At 41.3% G+C, this 20,776-nt stretch overlaps 1 protein-coding gene across 1 annotated transcript in view; it reads left to right on the forward strand.

Annotated features, from left to right (window-relative positions):
* The window catches only part of LOC131759723 (kinesin-like protein KIF28P), an 82,351-nt gene that overhangs the window by 28,874 nt on the left and 32,701 nt on the right, over positions 1-20,776 (forward strand). The window contains exons 5-12 of the mRNA XM_067024362.1: positions 6,352-6,387; positions 10,150-10,374; positions 12,250-12,404; positions 14,924-15,035; positions 16,513-16,525; positions 17,376-17,605; positions 18,952-19,042; positions 20,533-20,587. Coding sequence (XP_066880463.1) covers positions 6,352-6,387; positions 10,150-10,374; positions 12,250-12,404; positions 14,924-15,035; positions 16,513-16,525; positions 17,376-17,605; positions 18,952-19,042; positions 20,533-20,587 — 917 coding nt within the window. The remainder of the gene's footprint in view (positions 1-6,351; positions 6,388-10,149; positions 10,375-12,249; positions 12,405-14,923; positions 15,036-16,512; positions 16,526-17,375; positions 17,606-18,951; positions 19,043-20,532; positions 20,588-20,776) is intronic.

Genomic DNA, 20,776 nt, shown 5'->3' on the forward strand with positions numbered 1-20,776 from the left:
TTGATCATGGTATATGATCCTTTTAATGTGTTGTTGGATTCTGTTTGCTAGTATTTTGTTGAGGATTTTTTTCATCTATATCCATCAGTGATATTGGTCTGTAATTTTCTTTTTTTTTTAGCATCTTTGGTTTTGGTATCAGGGTGAAGGTGAGCTCATAGAATGAATTTGGGAATGTTCCTTCCTCTGCAATTTTTTGGAAGAGTTTAAGAAGGTGTTTAGCTCTTCTCTAAATGTTTGATAGAATTCACCTGTGAAGCCATCTGGTCCTGGACTTTGGTTTGTTGGAAGATTTTTAATCACATTTTCAATTCTTTACTTGTGATTGGTCTGTTCATGTTTTCTATTTCTTCCTGGTTCAGTCTTGGAAGGTTATACCTTTCTAAGAATTTGTCCATTTCTCCAGGTTGTCCATTTTATTGGCATAGAGCTGCTTGTAGTCATCTCTTAGGATGCTTTTTATTTCTTTAGTGTCTGTTGTAACTTCTCCTTTTTCATTTCTAATTTTCGAGTCCTCTCCCTCTTTTTCTTGATGAATCTGGCTAAAGGTTTATCAATTTTGTTTATCTTCTCAAAGAACTAGCTTTTAGTTTTATTGATCTTTGCTATTGTTTTCTTTGTTTCTATTTCATTTATTTCTGCTCTGATCTTTAGGATTTCTTTCCTTGTACTAACTTTGGATTATGTTTGTTTTTCTTTTTCTAGTTCCTTTAGGTGTAAGGTTAGATAGTTTATTTGAGATTTTTCTTGTTTCTTGAGGTAGGGTTGTATTGCTATAAACTTCCATTTTAGAACTACTTTTGTTGCATCCCCTAGGTTTTGGATCATTGTGTTTTCATTGTCATTTGTCTCTAGGTATTTTTTGATTTCCTCCTTGATTCATCAGTGATCTCTTGGTTATTTAGTAATGTATTGTTTAGCCTCCATGTGTTTCTGGTTTTTATGGGTTTTTTCCCCTGTAATTGATTTCTAATCTCATAGCATTGTGGTTGGAAAAGGTGCTTGAGATGATTTCAATTTTCTTAAATTTACTGAGGCTTTATTTGTGACCCAAGGTGTGATCCATCCTGGAGAATGTTCCATGAGCACTTGAGAAGAAAGTGTATTCTGTTGTTTTGGATGGGATGTCCTAAAAATATCAATTAAGTCCATCTTGTTTAATGTATCATTTAAGGCTTGTGTTTCCTTATGTATTTTCATTTTGGATGATCTGTCCATTGGTGAAAGTGGGTTGTTAAATTCCCCTACTATTATTGTGTTACTGTCAATTTCCCCTTTTATGGCTGTTAGCATTTGCCTTATGTACTGAGGTGCTTCTATGTTGGGTGCATAAATATTTACAATTGTTATATCTTCTTCTTGGATTGATCCCTTGATCATTATGTAGTGTCCTTCTTTGTCTCTTGTAATAGTCTTTATTTTAAAGTCTATTTTATCTGATATGAGTATTGCTACTCCAGCTTTCTTTTGATTTCCTTTTGCATGGAGTATCTTTTTCCATCCCCCCACTTTCAGTCTGTATGTATCCCTAGGTCTGAAGAGGGTCTCTTTTAGACAGCATATATATGGGTCTTGTTTTTGTATCCATTCAGCAAGCCTGTGTCTTTTGGTTGGAGCATTTTATCCATTCACGTTTAAGGTGATTGTTGACATGTATGTTCCTATTACCATTTTCTTAATTGTTTCGGGTTTGTGTTTCTAGGTCCTTTTCTTCTCTTGTGTTTCCCACTTAGAGAAGTTCCTTTAGCATATGTTGTAAAGCTGGTGTGGTGGTGCTGAATTCTCTTAGCTTTTGCTTGTCTGTAAAGCTTTTGATTTGTCCTTTGAATCTGAATGAGATCTTTGCCACATAGAGTATTCTTGGTTGTAGGTTCTTCCCTTTCACCACTTTAAGTATATCATGCCACTCCCTTCTGGTATGTAGAGTTTCTGCTGAGAAATCAGCTGTTAACCTTATGTGAGTTCTCTTGTGTGTTATTTGTCATTTTTCCCTTGTTGCTTTTAATAATTTTTCTTTGTCTTTAATATTTGTCAGTTTGATTACTGTGTGTCTCTGCATGTTTCTCCTTGGGTTTATCTTACCTGGGACTCTCTGCACTTCTTGAACTTGGGTGGCTATTTCCTTTCCCATGTTAGGGAAATTTTCGACTATAATCTCTTGAAATCTTTTCTCTGGTCCTTTCTCTCTCTCTTCTCCTTCTGGGACCCCTATAATGTGAATGTTGGTGTGTTTAATGTTGTCCCAGAGGTCTCATAGGCTGTCCTCATTTCTTTTCATTCTTTTTTCTTTATTCTATTCTGTGGCAGTTAATTCCCTCATTCTGTCTTCCTGGTCACTTCTCCGTACTTCTGCCGCAGTTATTCTGCTATTGGTTTCCTTCTAGTGTATTTTTCATTTCAGTTGTATTGTTCATCTCTGTTTGTTCTTTAATTCTTCTAGGTGTTTTTGTTCTTTAATTCTTCTAAGTCTTTGTTAAACATTTCTTGCATCTTCTCAGTCTTTGCCTCCATTCTTTTCCGAGGTCCTGGATCATCTTCACTATCATTTTTCTGAATTCTTTTTCTGGAAGGTTGCCTATCTCCACTTCATTTACTTGTTTTTTGGGGGTTTTATCTTGTTCCCTCACCTGATACATAGTCCTCTGCCTTTTCATTTTGTCTATCTTTCTGTGAATGTAGTTTTCGTTCCACAGGTTGCAGGATTGTAGTTCTTCTTGCTTCTCCTGTCTGCCCTCTGGTGGGTGAGGCTGTCTAAGAGGCTTGTGCAAGTTTCCTGTTGAGAGGGACTGCTGGTGGGTAGAGCTGGGTGTTGCTCTGGTGGGCAGAGCTCAGTAAAACTTTGCTTGTCTGCTGATGGGTGGGGTGGCCTGAGGCGACCCAGCACTGGAGGCTGCAGGCTCTTTGCTGGGGCTAATGGTGGACTCCAGGAGGGCTCATGCCAAGGAGTATTTCCCAGAGCTTCTGCTGCCAGTGTCCTTGTCCCTGCTATGAGCCACAGTCACTCCCCGCCTCTGCAGGAAACCCTCCAACACTAGCAGGTAGGCCTGGTTCAGTCTTCTATGGGGTCACTGCTCCTTCCCCCTGGGTCCTGATGTGCACATTGCTTTGTGTGTGCCCTCCAAGAGTGGAGTCTCTGTTTCCCCCAGTCCTGTCGAAGTCCTGTAATCAAATCCCACTAGCCTTCAAAGTCTGATTCTCTGGGAATTCCTCCTCCCATTGCCAGACCCCCAGGTTGGGAAACCTGACATGGGGCTCAGAACCTTCGCTCCAGTGGGTAGACTTCTGTGGTGTAATTGTTCTCCAGCTTGTGAGTCACCCACCCAGTGGTTATGGGATTTGATTTTATTATGCTTGCACCCCTCCTACCATCTCATGGCAGCTTCTCCTTTGACTTTGGATGTGGGGTATCTTTTTTGGTGAGTTCCAGTGTCTTCCTGTCAATGATTGTTCAGCAGTTAGTTGTGATTCTGGTGCTCTAACAAGAGGGAGTGATTGCATGTCCTTCTACTCCGCCATCTTGAACCATCCAAGACTGTTTTCTTTTGTTTCTGCATTATCTTGCTTCTCTGATTAAACTTATTCTTTGACTAAACTTTTTCCACACACAAAAGGCAGGATGAAGACATAGTGGGCAATGACCATAGGGTCCTGCTCCATTTCAGTGTCACCTTGCACCTGTTAGAATGGCTATTATCAAAAATGACAAGAGATAGGGAATTCCCTGGTGGTCTAGTGGTTAAGACGCAGGCTTCCAGTGCCATGGGCCCAGGTTTGATCCCTGGCTGGGGAACTAAGATCCCTCAAGCTGTGTGGCATGGCCAGAAAACAACAACAACAACAAAATGACAAGAGATAAGTGTTAGTGAGGAAGTGGAGAAAAGGGAACACTTGTGACTATTGGTGAGACTTTAAATTGGTACAGTCACTATGGAAGACGGAATGGAGATTCCTCAGAAAACTAAAAAAGAGCTACCATATGATCCAGCAATTCCACTCCTGGATATTTACCCAGAAACAATGAAAACAACAATTCATAAAGATACATGCATCCCGAATTGCATAGCAGTATTATTTACAATAGCCAAGATATGGACTCAACTTAAATGTCCATCAAGGATGAATGGATAAAGAAGATGTGGGCATATATATATATATAATAATGAAATCCTCCCATTTGCGACAACATGGATGGACCTTGAAGGCATTACAGGTGGAGAAAGACAAATACTATATGATTTCACTCATATGTGGAATCTAGAAAAACATGGTCTAATCCTTGACCATTTTTTAAATTTTAGTTCTTCTCTGTTAGTTCTTCTTTTAGTTTCTTCCCTTGTGGTTTGATGATTTTCTTTAGTGGTATGCTTATGTCCCTTTCTCTCTAGTTTTTGTGTGTCTATTGTAGGTTTTTGACTTGTGGCTATCATGGGTTTCATATATCTTATCCTATATCTACTTGTTTGAAACTGGTGCTCATTTAAGTTCAAACATATTCTAAAATCTACATTTTTTCCTCCCTTCCCCTATGTTTTGTGTTTGTGATGTCATATTTTATATCTTCATGCTTATCCCTTCACTGTTTATTATAATTATAGTTTATTTTATAATTTTTTTGTCTTTTAATCTTCATACTAGTTTATTTAAGTTATTGATCCACAGCCTTTACTATATATTTGCCTTTGCTAGTGAGATTTTTCCTTTCCTATAGATTCTTAGTTGTTGTAGCCTTTTCCACTTAGAGAAGGCCTTTTAACATTTTTTTAGAGTCAATTTAGTATTGATAAACTCTTTTAGTTTTTGCCTATTTGGGAAGTTCTGGAGATGGAGGAGCTAGGGCAAGAGCCAGGTCTGACCTGGGGCTTCTCAGTGGCTGTCACTGCCCTGTAGGGGGCAGGGTCGAGCCTCAAGTTACGGAGCAGAAGACTTTAGGGTTGAGTCGAAGCTGGCTTTTAAGTGTGTGCTCTTCCCCCTCCCAGCACCTTCACCCCAGAGGGCAGCAGTGCTGGGGCAACAGGGGCTGGAGCGGGTGCTTGACTCTGGCTGGGGCATGCCAGAGCAGTTGCAGGAAACTGGCCAGAGTCCCATGCAGTTTTAATCTGCTTTCTCTGCCTTGTTTCTGGAGTAAGCAAGTGTGTGCACACTCTTCATGAGTGGAGTCTAGGTTTCTTATAGCCCTCTGTCAGTCTCACTGGTTTTCAAACCAGCTAGGGGGACTCATCCTCCCAGTGTCAGACCCCAGGGCTGGGTTGCCCACTGTGTGTTCAAACCTATCACTCCCCAGGAGGATCTCCAAGCCTGTGTAATACCTCTCCTCTTCTGTGTCCATCCCAGGGGCGCAGGTCCCGACCTGATTGCTTCTCTTCCCTTCCGACCCGATTCTGTGTGGATCTTTCTTATAGCCTTGGTTTTGTAAGCATCCTTCTGCTGGTTTCCAATTAGTTTTCAGTGAGAATTGCTCCACGGGTAGATGTATTTTTGATGTGTTAATGAGGGGAGGTGAGCTTAGCATCCTCTAGCGCTGCCATCTTGATCTCCCCTCCCATTTGTTCATCTTAAAATGTGATTCTCTCTGAAGCTAGTTGGAAGCTCTGGGGAGGTAAAGTTTGACTGGCAAGACTCACCACAGGGTGACTAACAGACAAGCCAGCTTTTCATGGGTGAGGGATGGTGGTGGCAAAATGTCAGTATTTTAGAGCTTTTTCTCTAGACTAGAGTAGTTCAGATTCCCCCAATCTCCTGTTTAAGGGGTGTAAGCTTGGCTAGCATTATTCCAAAAGCACAGTAGGGTAAAGACCAATCTTTTTCTCTGCATATGTTCAGATCAGAGAGTGAGTAATAAAAAACAACCTTTTTCTCTTCACAATTGAGACTGAAACACACACACAGGCACCCACACATGCAATGTTTTGTATCTGTTTTTTTGTTTGTTTTTGTTGTTATTGTTGTTGTTGTTGTTGTACACGGGCCTCTCACTGCTGTGGCCTCTCCCGTTGTGGAGCACAGGCTCCGGCCGCACAGGCTCAGCGGCCAGGGCTCACAGGCCCAGCCACTCTGCGGCATGTGGGATCCTCCCGGACTGGGGCACGAACCCGTGTCCCCTGCATCGGCAGGCGGACTCTCAACCACTGTGCCACCAGGGAAGCCCTGTTTTTAATTTATATTAAGAACTTCCTCCATATCATTAAAATTATTTGAGAATCTCTTATTGCTTGTGAAAAAGAGCTTTACTATATTTAATATTTAGCTTTTTCCTTTGTTGTACATTTATCTTGTTTCCATAGTACTTTTTTGTTTTTTAAAGATGACTGTTTCAAGAAAATCTTAATTTACTTTATGCCCTTTTTTATACAGGTTACGTTCAGCATGCTGGAAATTTACAATGAACATGTAACAGTGATTATATTTTCTGACACACAAATCTGAGTGACTCTCTGCAGCTTAATAAACATCAGAGGCTCCCCATCACCTATCCTACAGATAAAGTCAAAACTCTTTAGCCTGGCATTGACTATTCATCCCTAACCTACCTCATTTTAGGTAGGTTCTATTTCATTTTATGTCCTTGTATCTCCACACATTCTATTCTTCAGCCACATAGAATTATTCTTCCTTTCCAGAACATTCCATTCTTTCCTACATCTATCTTCCCCTACCTGGAATACCCTTCCTGCTCTCTCTGGCCTTAAAGAAACTACTAAACTTCAAATCCAGCTCAGATGTCAGCTCCTCTATACATCCTAAGGCTTCAGTCAGTCTGGCTTCAGCACAGTGGTTGGCAAACTTTATCTTCAAAGCCCAGATAGAAAATATTTTAGGCTTTGAGGGCAATAAAGTCTCTGTCACCACTACTGTATTCTGCCCTCAGAGCACAAAAGCAGCCACAGAGGATATGTAAGTGAGTGGACATGTCTGCATACCAATAAACCTTTGTTTACAGACACTGAAGCTTGAATTTCATCTAATTTTCATGACACAAAATATTTTTCTTTTGATTTTTTCAGCCACTTAAAAATGTGGAAAACATTCTTACCTCAATGATCATACAAAAACAAGTGGAGGGCTGAACTTGGCCCATGGGCCATAGTTTGCCTGATCATAGAACCTGGTTTCAAACCCCAGCTCTCTCATTTACTTGCTTTGTGACGTTGGGATATCACTTTATCTCAGAGCTCAGTTTGCTTATTTATAAAGTAGAGAATTTAACATAAGACACTACACTTTGAGATGCACTGAATCTTACATTTCTAACGTAGTGCTTATCAAACACTAGATATTGAGCAACCTTTCCTTATATCATACTGTAAAATTTTATTTACATATTTGTATCTCCAGAACAGATAATTGCACCTTTCTATTGGCAATACTTAGTGTAATACTTGGTTTAGAATGGATACCCCTAAGGTTTGCTGAATGGGTAAATTGACAGAGGTATCTATAATTGTAAGTTTCTTAAGGGTAGTTTCATACCCCAAGATTTCTTGTGTAACCCCAAGCACTATCCCAAAGCCTTGCACTTAATCATTACTAAATATTACCGAAGGAATAAATCTGTCAGTGTTTTTCTCTTTATATTAAGGAGAGAAAATATCCATTTTTTTCTCATATGCCTCCATGAGCCATTTATTACTGTTGAAGGTTGATAGTAAATTCAAATGGGTTATTATGTTAAGGTCACAGATTAAGTTTCTATTTCTTTCAAGTTGATGGGCTTGGGAGACAGTATAGCTCCTTTATTTCATATCAATAACTTCAGGAGGACAACTTTACTTCCTTTATTACAAAGTTCTTGTGAAAGGAACAGGGGGAAATGGCTTCACATTGTGGGTCCCTTACTGATACCTATTAATGAGGATAAGCTCTCTGGAGTTGTCTTTTCTTATCTCTAAAATAAGGACATTGGACATCCTAAATACTTCTTCATGTCTCACCTTCTATAAGTCTCTGGTATTTTTCCAGCAGTACTTGAACAAAGTGACATTTATTAGATACTTTTCATGTTTCAGACACCATACTAGACTCTGAGAATGAATAAAACCTAAGACATGATTCCTGCCATGGAGAAGTTTCGTAGAAGATATAACATCCACTGCAGACAGTAATAAAATACATTACATATGCCGCATGAAAGGTGAAAAGAAAGGCATAGAAGAGAGAGAACCAATACTGCCTGGGATTGTTGGTTTGTTTGTCAACAGAGTTAGACTGGGCCTTGAAAGATATTTATGAGTTTGGTGAGGCAGTAGGAGGGCTGGGGGGCCCTTTAGGAAGCTGGATTCGTATTTAATAAGTCCAGGGATACGTGAAAGCACATGGCATTTAAGGGAACAGTGAGGGTCCTGTGTAGCCAGAGCTGGAAGCCTGCGGGGAGGTGAGAACAGGGAAGCATCAGTAGATGGAGCTAAACATCAGTTGCGAAAAGGCAAAGGCTCTTTGTCTGGGAGGCAATGGAGAGTCAGTGAAGGGTTCTAAACAGGGAAATAAGAGAATCAGACTGGGGTTTTAGAAGATTTCTCTAGCGGCAAAGTCATATTTGAAGGAGTGCCAGATAGAGACAGACTTAGGAGAGTTCACAAGAGCTGAGGTGAGTGAGGAAGTTCTCGTGATAACCATCGATTCAATCTCCAAGTACAGCCTGGAGGATCTGGTACCAGGATCTGCCCTTGTCTCTGGGCACTTCCGTATTCCATTTAGATAAACCTACTTACCTTTTATCTAATAAGCCTTCTTCAGACACGTCTTCAGCCTTAGATGCCGCTTCCTACAATTTATAATCACTCAGTGGAAGTTATGGAAAAGGCTTCCTATCTAAGGCAGAGTTGCCTCTGTTCTGATGTCTTATCTCTGGCCTTTCTGTCCACTGTCCTCATTTGCTTTCCTGAATTCAATCTGTGATCTTGCTTTGACTTTAAAGACTTAAAGCTACAGAATACTTGGGGAGATCTTAGAGACCATTTTATCCATCGCTCTTCTCTTATGAGGAGAAAACTGGGAATGTAAGAGACCTTCCAAAGCTCTCCCACTTTGGAGACAGAACCAGAACTAAGAAGCCAGGTCAGATTCCCAGCCCAGATCTCCCTGCATTGTATGACACCAACGACCTGCTGTAGGGGCTCTGGCTCTACCAGGCTCCCATAGCTCGACTTACTGTGCCTTGGCAGAAGGGGCTTTTTTGGGAGAGAGGCAACATGGATGTTCACCTGAGGCCATGGTCTAAGTGTGACATCACACAAATCTCCAATAATAAGAAGAAGATCCAAAGAATTACCCACAGTCTCTTGTTAGGTTTGGCTGTAGCAAATACTGTTTGGGTTAAGTAAGCTTCCCTTGGAAGTAGATATTCACAGTGGTGGCATTTGTTGCAGCATGATTTAACCTAGGCAGAACGTTAGGTACTTTGGATGTTACTAACTTTTAACTGTTTTAAGTTTCATTTATCACTGTTCTCAGGAAAGTAAGACTTCATAACTCTGTAATACAAAATTTGTGATAATTCAGAAAGAGGCTGGGATCATTTATTTTTATATTATTCACAAAGGAGTTGAGAATCAACTACAAGAGTTAACAAGATTGCTAGGAGAATATTTAGGATAATCCAAGAACAATGTTTTCAAGCACAAAAGCTTTAGAATCACCTATGTAAAGTCAGACAACTGTAGATACCAACTAATATGTTTTTTCATGCTACAAAAGCAGTTCCGCCAATGCTCCATATTCAGTGTATTAAACATTAAGCTTAGCTTCAGTTACACTATCCTCTCCACAAGCATTCACTGAGTTCCTACCACATGTCAGGAACCATGTTAGGATTTACTGTCCTAGTAAAGAGACATACCCTGCCCTCAGGGACCTCGCAGTCTGGTTGAAGTGCTCTAGGTACTTGAACATAATAAAACTGAATTTCTAAAAAAAAAATATGCTTCTGATTTCACTAATTACAACAGGTTTCCATATTTTCTTGCTTGTCATTTCTCTATTCCTTACTTATTTAAATTATGAGGTGGTCTGGTACCTACAGAAATTTAACATTTATTCATTCATCCAATACATATTTACTGAGCACTTATTATATTCTAGGAGGAGCTGTAACAGTGAAATAAACAAAAATCCTTGCCTTCCTGAGTTTTGCATTATTTATTCTTTTTTCCACAGGTAAGAGATTTGCTGTCCAAAACCAAGAAACCTGGAGGGCTAAAAGTAAGGGAAGACCAACAGCTGGGCTTTTATGTGGATGGTCTAAAGTCAGTGCCTTGTGAGAACTATGCCCAGATTGAAAGACTGATGGAACAAGGAACAAAAATAAGGACCACAGCTTCGACCAACATGAATGCCAGCAGCAGCCGGTCTCACATGGTCATCACCATTCAGTTCAAGCAGGTGAGATTCAAGTGGATGCCATTGTCCCCACCTCCCTCCACGGGGGTCCAGGGAAAGTTTCCCAGTAGCATTATGGGCTGGTGAGTATTATGGAATCTTTTTAGGTTTGACCTATGGATTAAGGTGGCTCTTTCCAAACATAGACTATAGGGTCAGAAGCAGGAGAAAGTGAGGCACTTGTCTTCTTGCCTCCCTCTCCCAGCATCCATGCCCCCCAACCCCGGCCGAAGAGAGCCCGTTACTAACAGAGGGGTGGCAGTAAGACCTACCAAATCCCAGAAATGCCCCTGGGACTAAAGACTGCTTTCCCTCAAGTAAATTCCATGCTCTGGGAAACGGGTTTTGACCCCCAAGTTGATCAAACTGTGGAGATAGGAGAGTGGGTCTGTGGTTTGTCATGGAGAATTCTACTAGTAGGCCTTGTGTACATCACCAGTATAATATCGACCAACTTTCAGATCCATGAGCCTAGGGGACCACCAGATACTGAAGTGTCTTTCTGATATTTGGAAGTATAAAGATAAAGTCTTTGAAATCAGGTAATCCATGTAATGCCCCACTAACTAGAATCTTTGATAAACTAGAGCATACTTTTCTCCTCCATTCTCCTTGGTGGATATCACTGAGTGATCTCTACAATTATGGACAATCTGATTCAGACATGGTCATTCACAAAGCCTGGTTAAACATTTAGCTACAATTTTACCACCTCCATCCCCTAAGCCACAGCACTAGTAATAGGTAAAATAGTAATAAATAAAGATTGTCCTGCTCTAGCCAGGAATAGTGGAGAAACACTAGACCATGTATGACTCTGTTTACCATCTCTGAAATTTTGGGAAGTAACTTACCTTTCCTAAGTCTCAGTTTCTTGTTCTGTAAAAATGAGATGAATAGTTATCCTCATAGGAATGTTGAGAAGTCTAAATAGCATTCTGCATTTTAAAGAACCTTGTAAACTTTTAAATATTATTCACTTAATTTTACAATGTTACTGCATTCATAAACTTTAAATATGGTTTGCCCTGCTATTTTTTAAACTTGATATTTTAGAGGCAAGAGACAAAATTAACTGGAAAAGAATGATTCTAATCTGTTTATTGGTGTCAGTAACAATATTAACACCTATTAATGTATGCCAGACATGGTTAGAACCATTGCATCTATTATCTTTTACCCTTATAACATCCCAATAACATGCTATCATCCCTATTTTACAACTGAGAAAGTTGAAACTCTGAAAAGTTAAATCATTTGTTCACAGTTACTTGACAGAAAGGGAATCTGTAGCATTCTTTCTATTACATGACTACACCATCCTGAACAGTTACTTATTTTGCAGATTTCACAGTAGATTTAAAATACTTATTGATCACAGAAATACTAGGGCAATAATTGGTATCTAATATATCATTGAAAGTAGCTTTGCAGAATTGGGAAGGGGCAACTGAGACATTTGAACCTAGTAATATTATTGTAAAATGTCATTATAAAGAGGGTGGCATTTTAACTTGCAAATTTTTTTTTTTTTTTTTTTTTTTTTTTGTGGTACGCGGGCCTCTCACTGTTGTGGCCTCTCCCGTTGCAGAGCACAGGCTCCGGACGCGCAGGCTCAGCGGCGGCCACGGCTCACGGGCCCAGCCGCTCCGCGGCACGTGGGATCCTCCCAGACCGGGGCACGAGCCCGCGTTCCCTGAACTAGCAGGCGGATTCTCAACCACTGCGCCACCAGGGAAGCCCTAACTTGCAAATTTTATTACATCTTTTTTGAGTGTGAAATACAACTAGAAAAAATATTTTAGAATGTAAAATAGATTGTCTTCTTGTGGAGTCTGCTACCACTCTAATAGCATGACCTGTGTTGCTTTCCTACAGGTTTTCCTAGACAGAGACCTCAGCAAACAATCCAGTATTAATTTGGTGGATTTAGCTGGAAGTGAAAGGCAGAAATCTTCAGGATCTGAAGGTGACAGACTGAGGGAAGGATCACGAGTTAACTTAAGTTTAACCAATTTAGGAAATGTTATCAGGTAAATAATCAGTGGATAGGTACTTATTTGTGCCCTAAAAATAAACTAAAATATCAAAATTTAGATTAATCATGACCCTTGGTTCATGACCCACTATCATCATTGGTTCATTCCTGGCCCTCCTGTAGATTTTATTTTAAACTAATTAATTGCTTTTAAATGAAATAACAAACACTAATAAAACCACCACCCAACCCAAGAAACAGTTGGTATTCCTCTCCTATTCTCCCCTTGGAGGTAACCACCATATTGAATTTTATGTTTATCTCCCTCCCTTCCTACTTCCTTCCCTCTTTCTTTCTTTTATCATTTCTTGTTTTATCGCTTGTGCACATTATTATTTATTAGTAGCACTGATTTTTGAATTTTATAAAAGGGTAAAATATTATATTGCTTTCTGGATCTTGCATTGTTAAGGTTACTTAGGTATAAATTACATATAGTAAAGTGCACAAATCTTAAATGTTCAGCTCAATGGATTTTTATATATGTATATATCTATGTAATTACCACCTAGACTGAGATATAGTACATTTCCAAAACTCAGAAAACTCCCTCATACCTCCTCCTAATTTTTAATCCTAACAAAAGAAATTGACCTTTGTTATCAAAGATTAGTTTTACCTAACTGTATTGATTTTCATAAAAATGAGATCACGTATATCAGGTCATTGTCTTTTTTAAAAAATTAATTAATTAATTAATTTTTGGCTGCGTTGGGTCTTTGTTGCTGCGCGTGGGGGGCTCTCTCTAGTTTCGGCAAGCCGGGGCTACTCTTCCTTGTGGTGCATGGGCTTCTCATTTCAATGGTTTCCCTTGTTGCAGAGCACAGTCTCTAGGCACGCAGTCTTCAGTAGTTGTGGCTCACAGGCTTGGTTGCTCTGCGGCATGTGGGATCTTCCCGGACCAGGGCTCGAACCCATGTCCTCTGCCTTGGTAGGCGGATTCTTAACCACTGAGCCACCAGGGGAGCCCAGGTCATTGTCTTTTACATCTGGCTTCATTCACTAAGGATTGTGTCTATGAGACTAATCCATGCTGTTTCACTTAGCAATTATTGTTTTTCATTACTATGCAGTATTCCATTGTAGGAATATACCACTATTTATCCATTCTCCTCTTATATGGGCATTTAGTTTGTTTCCAGGTTTTGACTATTATGAATAAAGTTGCCATCAACGTTCTTGTACATGTACTTTGGGGAAAATAATTACGCATTCCTCTTAAGTACATACCCAGGAGTAGAGTTTGCTTTTAGATTCAACATTATTAACAATATCTATCCATGTTATGTGTGGCTCTGGTTAATTTATTTTCTGTTCTTTTACTAAATGTTCTGTCTATGAGATTCATCTATGTTGTTACAGTTGTTACTTCTTTTTCATTATTGTGTAGTATTCCATTGTGGGAATATGCCACAATTTATTCCTTCATTCTCATGTTAATTGGCATTTTGGTTGTTTCCAGGTTTTTGCTATTACAAACAGTACTACCATGAACATTCTTGTACAAATCACTGGGTATCAATATTTCAAAGTTTTTTTGGTATGGGCAAAGAATTGAAATTTGGGGGTTTTATATATAAGGTGTGTGAATATCTTATTTTTCAAGATGGTGACAAATCGTTCTCCAGAGTGGTTGGATCAATTTACATTCCCAGCAGCAATGTATAACATATCCCATTGATCCACATCTTTTCTAAGGCTTGGTGTTGTCAAATTTCTTGATATTTACCAATTAAGTGGATACAAACATATTTTACCATGGTCTTGATAAAGTTGGTTACTAACAAGCTTGAGCCTCATTTGATTTGCTTATTAGCAATATGTTTCCTCTCAAAATACCTGGTCTTAAGTTTTTTTTCTGATTATTCTATTGAGTTATTGTCTTTTTGATTGATCTGCAGACATTTTAAACTATTTTTATTACTCTTTTCTCAGGTATATGTATTGTAAATATCTTCTCCCAGTTAGTAGCTTGACTTTTCACTTTTTAAAGGTATCTATTGATGAGCAGAAGTTATTGTTTATGTTTTGCATTTTTACTCTGATGCTGTAGTCCTATGGGGTCCTAACGCTATGGATCTTCCTAAGGCGGTATGAGAGAAAGGCAAGAAAAGGACTTAAACCCACTCCCCATTCCTATCTTCACCCTGCTAGCCTGCCACCCTCTTCCTCAGATCACAACCCTTCCCTATACATAAATTTACAATAGCCTGCAGGCTCTGGGTTTTCCTCCAAAGGTTTAGTGTGTTAGTGCCTCAGATCTGGGCTTCCCTCTCTGTTATGGTTTCCCAGTGCTGACCTTGGAGGTGGAACCAGCAGCCTCTGCTGCTGGCTTAACTTCAGCATCTTTGTACAGAAGGTGTCTCAACTATTGGATATTCCTTAGAGTCACGTCTCTGGTATATGAGGTCGACAAGGGGATTTGAGGAGTGTTTTTGACTTATCCACAGGGAAGCAGATTTCTTCTTGATACATGTAAAAGATTTTGTTGTTTTATATTTTCTTTTGATTCAGTGCTCTGGCTGATGCAGCCATGGGGAAGAAAGTCTTGCACATTCCCTACGGAGACTCTGTTCTGACCAAACTGCTCCCGTCAGCTCTGGGTGGGAACAGCAGAACTACTTTGGTAAAGTGATTTTCTTACCACATTTCAGACTGTTTAGACTCATGTAGCTGTCATTATTGCTGTTGTTATTATTATTATTAAACTTATTCTCTGTGGATCACTAAACACAGCACTCTGCATTGATATAGCACGTTCTGATCTATGATCTCATGACTCCTGGAGCTCTTTCCATGGAGATGTTCAAATAAAGTTTCTATATTGCTAATTTTGAGTTTTTAATTTACTCTTTTCTGGTTCTCTACAGAAATATATATTACTTTTATTATCAGGAAGAAACTAATACAGTTTTAACACTAACAATGTCATGTTATTATAAATCAGCAGTCATTCCATGGCAGGACTGAAAATCAATTTTTGACTGTTTTAGACACAGGGCAGGTGTTTAACCTGGAGAGTAGACAAATCGTGTCATCTCAGCAAAAGACTCCAGGCTCTATTATTGAAAGTTTGCCAAGTGGTACCGTGTACAGCGTGTTAAGTCAGGGCACTCCGCTCTCGAGCGTCAGATTAGGGAAGGAACAGAGCTGGGCAAGCTCTGCTTCCAGCCTCGCACTGGCCTCCAGTCTGTTGTCCTGATTAGGAGAGAAATGCTTGCTGCTGGATCTGTCTTTATCATTTATTCTTGCCTAACTCTTTTCAAACATTTTATTTAAAGTTTTTCTGGTTGTCATTACCTGTGGGCCTCACTGGGCCATCCCCCAAGAGCCTGGACTAAAAGAAGGCCAATAAGACTCCTCTGAATGTTAAACATCCAAGCTCTTGAGGCTCCAAGGCTCCAATCCCAGTTTCAGCATACGTACTGTGAGACCTCCTTTTCCTCCTTCCCAAAGTGAAGAAAACAATATCGCCTTGGAAAGGCTGCTGTGGTGATTAAATGAGATGATACAATGAACAAGCTTTAAAAGCTGCAAAGCTGGACAAAGATAAAGGGTTACTCACCAGGCCCTTATGCTCTGAATCTTGACCTCCAGGACCATAAGTTACAAGCTGCCACCTGGGCAATCACACTCCCCCCTGTTCACCCTCAGTGACCCTGCCCACCTCCAGCTCATCGAAAAGTTTGTTTTCTCATTTGAATTCTAGAACAATTAAGCCAAAGTCAATAGCCAGACTTGAAACCGTACAAGTGGCTCCTCAGTAATGATTTATTGATTGGTCTCTGCAGTGCCAGTGTCCAACGGTCATTTAAATCCCCGAGGAAATCTGCTGGGGACTCAGTGCTGAGGGACACGCAGAACAGAGGTCAGCTGCACAGGTGTCAAGTCAGGGCTGGTTCAGGTCTCAGCCCTGCCAGTTATTATCTGAGTGACCTTGGCACGTTATTCTTCTCTAAGCCTGAGTTTTCTGTGTGAGTTGTAAAGTTTGAACAGTACCACAAATTACAAGATGTTCCATGACTGTTAGTTGTGTAATATCAACAACAATAGCTCTAAAACCTTATATGAAAAACAAAATCTGAAGAGGTTATTTTTTACAGATAGCGGCCATAAGTCCACAGTGGTTCTAGGTTCTAAATCTGGCAAATTCTTCTAGTACCCTTATACTTGATGGGTTGGCGTCTTGGGAAGGGGTCCAGAAGAAGGAAGAATACACCTACACATACATATATATATGTATGTATATATATATATATGTATGTATATATGTATGTATATATATATATGTATGTATGTATATAAATATATATATGTATATATATATTTATTTTTCAGATTCTTTTCCCATATAGGTTATTACAAGACATTGAGTAGAGTTCCCTGTGCTGTGCAGGAGGTCCCTGCTGTTTATCTATTTTATATATAGTAGTGTGTATATGTTCATCCCAAACTCCTGGTTTATCCCCCTCCCACCTCCCAGCTATCCCCTTTGGTAACAATAGGTTTGTTTTCTATGTCTGTGAGTCTGTTTCTGTTTTGTAAATAAGCTCATTTGTGCCATTTTTTTTTAGATTCCACATATAAGTGATACCGTATGGTCTTTCTCTTTCTCTGACTTACTTCACTTAGTGTGATAATCTCTAGGTCCATCCATGTTGCTGCAAATGGCATGATTTCATTCTTTTTTGGGGGGCTAACCTTCCGTTGTATATATGTACCACATCTTCTTTATCCATTCCTCTGCGGATGGACACTTAGGTTGCTTTCACATCTTGACTATTGTGAATAGTGCTGCTGTGAAGATCCTAGTCTTTATAGAACTTGCCAAGTGCAGTGAGTGCAGTTCTATTTCCCACTCCTCCTGAGAGTGGCATGTTTTGACTGAGACATTCTGTGCCTCACCTTTGACACTGAAGACCTTAAAATTGGCCTTAAGTTGCTTAAAGTATCTCCCTCCTTCCAGAGCTGCCAGCCTGTTGGCTCAGGTCTCCCACTGATCAGATGAGCTGGGTGCACCAGCTGGAGCAGGCCCGGAGCAAGTGGCAGCAGCACTACGTGGCCATTGCCCAGGTGAGCTCACCACCTCCACCTGCCGAGGCTGACAACCTGGCGGGGGGGGGGGGTGGTGGTGGACTTGCCCCTTTTACCCAGACCTGCGCCAATGCCTGGGTTCATGCCAGGTGGATAATCGGGGTGAGGTGTGTTATGTATAATATGTGAATGTGACATGTTATATGTGACATATGACTTAATTAAATTATTGGCAGAGGTGGGGAGAGAATGACAGGGCATGAAAGGGAAGGAAGCAAAGAGGCCATGAGGCTGAGGATAGAATTCAAGGCTGTGGATAATTAGAATCTGGGGAGGATCTGAGGAATATGATTGTCTTCTGGGGTCCGTGAGTTGTGACCCTGAACCACGTATCTGGCATTCACTGCCAATTCCAGATCATAAATGGGCTGGGGTGTGAACTTTGTACCTGGGCCAGGGAGATGCCCTCTCTGCCTCCCATGCCCTTCCTCCCCAAAGCCACAAGTCTCTGGACAAACTGCAAAGTCATGGGCCAGCCCTGGAGGACTTTAGAAGTGGTGGGAGGGGTCCAGTCCAGATTCCAAAGGGCTCATGACGCCAGAATAGATGTCAGCTTCAGATGGAAGGAATGGAGTCGGGTGGAGGTCTGTGGCAGCAGGGGGTCAGGTTAAGTTAGGGTCCAAGAACTCTAGAGGCATGGATGTAATATGGCTACACCCAGCAGCCAGAAGGGCCAAGAAAGTAACATCCTGTGTAAGGGGTACCTGGGTTTGTGACTCTTGGCTGCAGGGGTCAAGTAGGATCCAGAGTGAAGAACCTAGGACTCTGTTCTCTGTGGACAGTTAGAACCAAAAGGACTCTCATCTTCTTTACTCTTTATGAGAACTTCAGGACTTAAAAGCTTTCCTTGTGCCTGCATAGTTTATTCCAGTTCTGTTTGACTATCAAACCTCTATAACCGCAATACCAATCAATACCTGTATTAAAAAATGAAGTGCATTTTGGTAACCAAGAGAGGGCGATGCAATAGGCCCCATTTTGCTATCAACACCTGATGGGTGATGAGCTCGCCAAAGGACTTGGGGGAATGAGATTTAGGGCAGATGGTTTAGTGGAACCTGGGAAGAATTACCCAGGCGGGGCACCAGAATGGGGCCTTCTGACAGCTGGGGATGCCGGGGGCCTGAAGAAATGGCAGGGGTAGAAAGCAAAGTGCAGGGAACCATGCGAGAGCAGCTGGGAATGGTGAACAGAGTCGGAAACCCGCTGTGCTTTGCAACAGTCCTGACGGGATGAATGCAGGCCCCCCGACAGCTGACCTGCCAGGATCGCACCCTCTCTGTCAGTGAAGCCCCTGGTCACACTTTCCTCCTCTGGGTTTGCTTTATGGGGTGAGTTGATGGGATGCACAGACAAACAGCTCTGAGGAGCAGTGGATAGGAAGGAACATTGCCGTCCGTGCTGTGCTGCCCTGTCTGGTGAGGAAGCCCTCTCTGTTTCTCCTCCAGGAGCAGCAGATGATGAAGACCTTCCTGCACATTCTCAACGTCAATGAAGACCCGCAGCACACGGGGGTTCTCAAGCACTTCATTGAAGCTGGTACTCACTCCTCTAGACCTGCCCTGATCCCGCTTATGCTTCGTGACCCTTCTTTCTTTTTTTTTTGCGGTACATGGGCCTCTCACTGCTGTGGCCTCTCCCGTTGCGGAGCACAGGCTCCGGACGCGCAGGCTCAGCGGCCATGGCTCACGGGCCCAGCCGCTCCGCAGCATGTGGGATCCTCCCGGACCGGGGCACGAACCCGTGTCCCCTGCATCGGCAGGCGGACCCTCAACCACTGCGCCACCAGGGAAGCCCTTGAATTTTTTTGTGGTAAAATACACATAACAGAAAATTCACCATGTTAACCGCCTTTGTGCCTTTGCATTGTGGTGCAACCCTCACCTGCACTCATCTCCAGATTGATTCTGTCTTCCCAAACTGAAACCCTGTCCCCTTTATGCAATAATTCCTCATTAGCCCCTCCCCCAGACCCTAGCAACCACCATTCTACTTCCTGTCTCTATGAATTTGACTATTCCAGGTACTTTGTATAAGTGCAGTGTTAACAGTATTTGTCCTTTTGTGTCTGGCTTACTTCACTTAGTATAATGTCTTCCAGGCTCATCCATGTTGAAGCCTGTGTCAGGATTTCCTCCCTTTTTAAGGCTGAACAATATGCTATTGTATGTGTGTACCACATTTTGTTGATCCACTGGAAAATGGCACCAGTATTTAGTCCCATCTGGCTTTCCCGCCCTAGCCCTGTGCACACTCAGGACAGGAGAGGCTCATGCAGGCCGGCAGTGGGGACTGAATGAGGGGGCAGCCCCAGGAGGCTGGTGTGATGCTCCCAGCACTGTCCTTGGGCTCAGTCACTGGACAGAAGCAGAGCTTCACAGACCAGGGCCTTCCCTGGGGCCAGGCTTCAGTGGGTCTCCTAAGGCCCAGATGCAACAGTTTCTTCCTCCAGGATTCCCATGAAGAAGGTAGAACTTTAAAAAAGTTAGGAAATTGAGACATCGGGGTTGACATATGCTCACTACTATATATAAAATAGATAACTAATAAGAACCTGCTGTATAGCACAGGGAACTCTACGCAATACTCTGTAATGACCTATATGGGAAAAGAATCTAAAAAAGAGTGGATATACTTGTATGTATAACTGACTCGCTTTGCTGTACACCTGAAACTAACACAACATTGTAAATCAACTACACTCCAATAAAAATGAATAAAAATTCATTTAAAATAACAATAATAATTCCATTAAATGTTAAAATAAATGACACATTCTTAAATAAAAAACATTTTCCTAAACAAACAAACAAAAAGTTAGGAACATCACAAAAAAGGTAGAAAGTAGACCAGTTATCCCCAAGGCAAGGTGATGTCCACGTACCATCATGACTGAAAATCGCAGTGAAAAAATCCCTTCACATGATCTAATTGGAGAGGAAATGGCACTTCCCAAACATCAAACATGTTAACTTACTAATGTCAAATCCTGAAAAAATTTGAAAACAACTTACCTTAATTCTTTTCAGGTTCGTGTGATGCTGGTCAGGCAGCTTCAAACGCCATCACTCTTCAAGGTTTGGGGTAAGTTGACGTGACCCAGCACCTCTGTCCAGCATTAGAGAATTGCAACCACTGCATCCAGAGGAGACTCTCAGAATTCAGCTAGATGTCGTCAGGCCAGGCCACAGGCCCTGCCGGACAACCAAGGACGAGATATGAGCAGACCTTCCTCGGGACCCCCTCTAATGCTTATGGGAGATCACCTTCAGA

Source organism: Kogia breviceps, chromosome 1 (genome assembly GCF_026419965.1).
Source record: "Kogia breviceps isolate mKogBre1 chromosome 1, mKogBre1 haplotype 1, whole genome shotgun sequence".
NCBI classification, from domain to species: Eukaryota; Metazoa; Chordata; class Mammalia; order Artiodactyla; family Physeteridae; genus Kogia; species Kogia breviceps.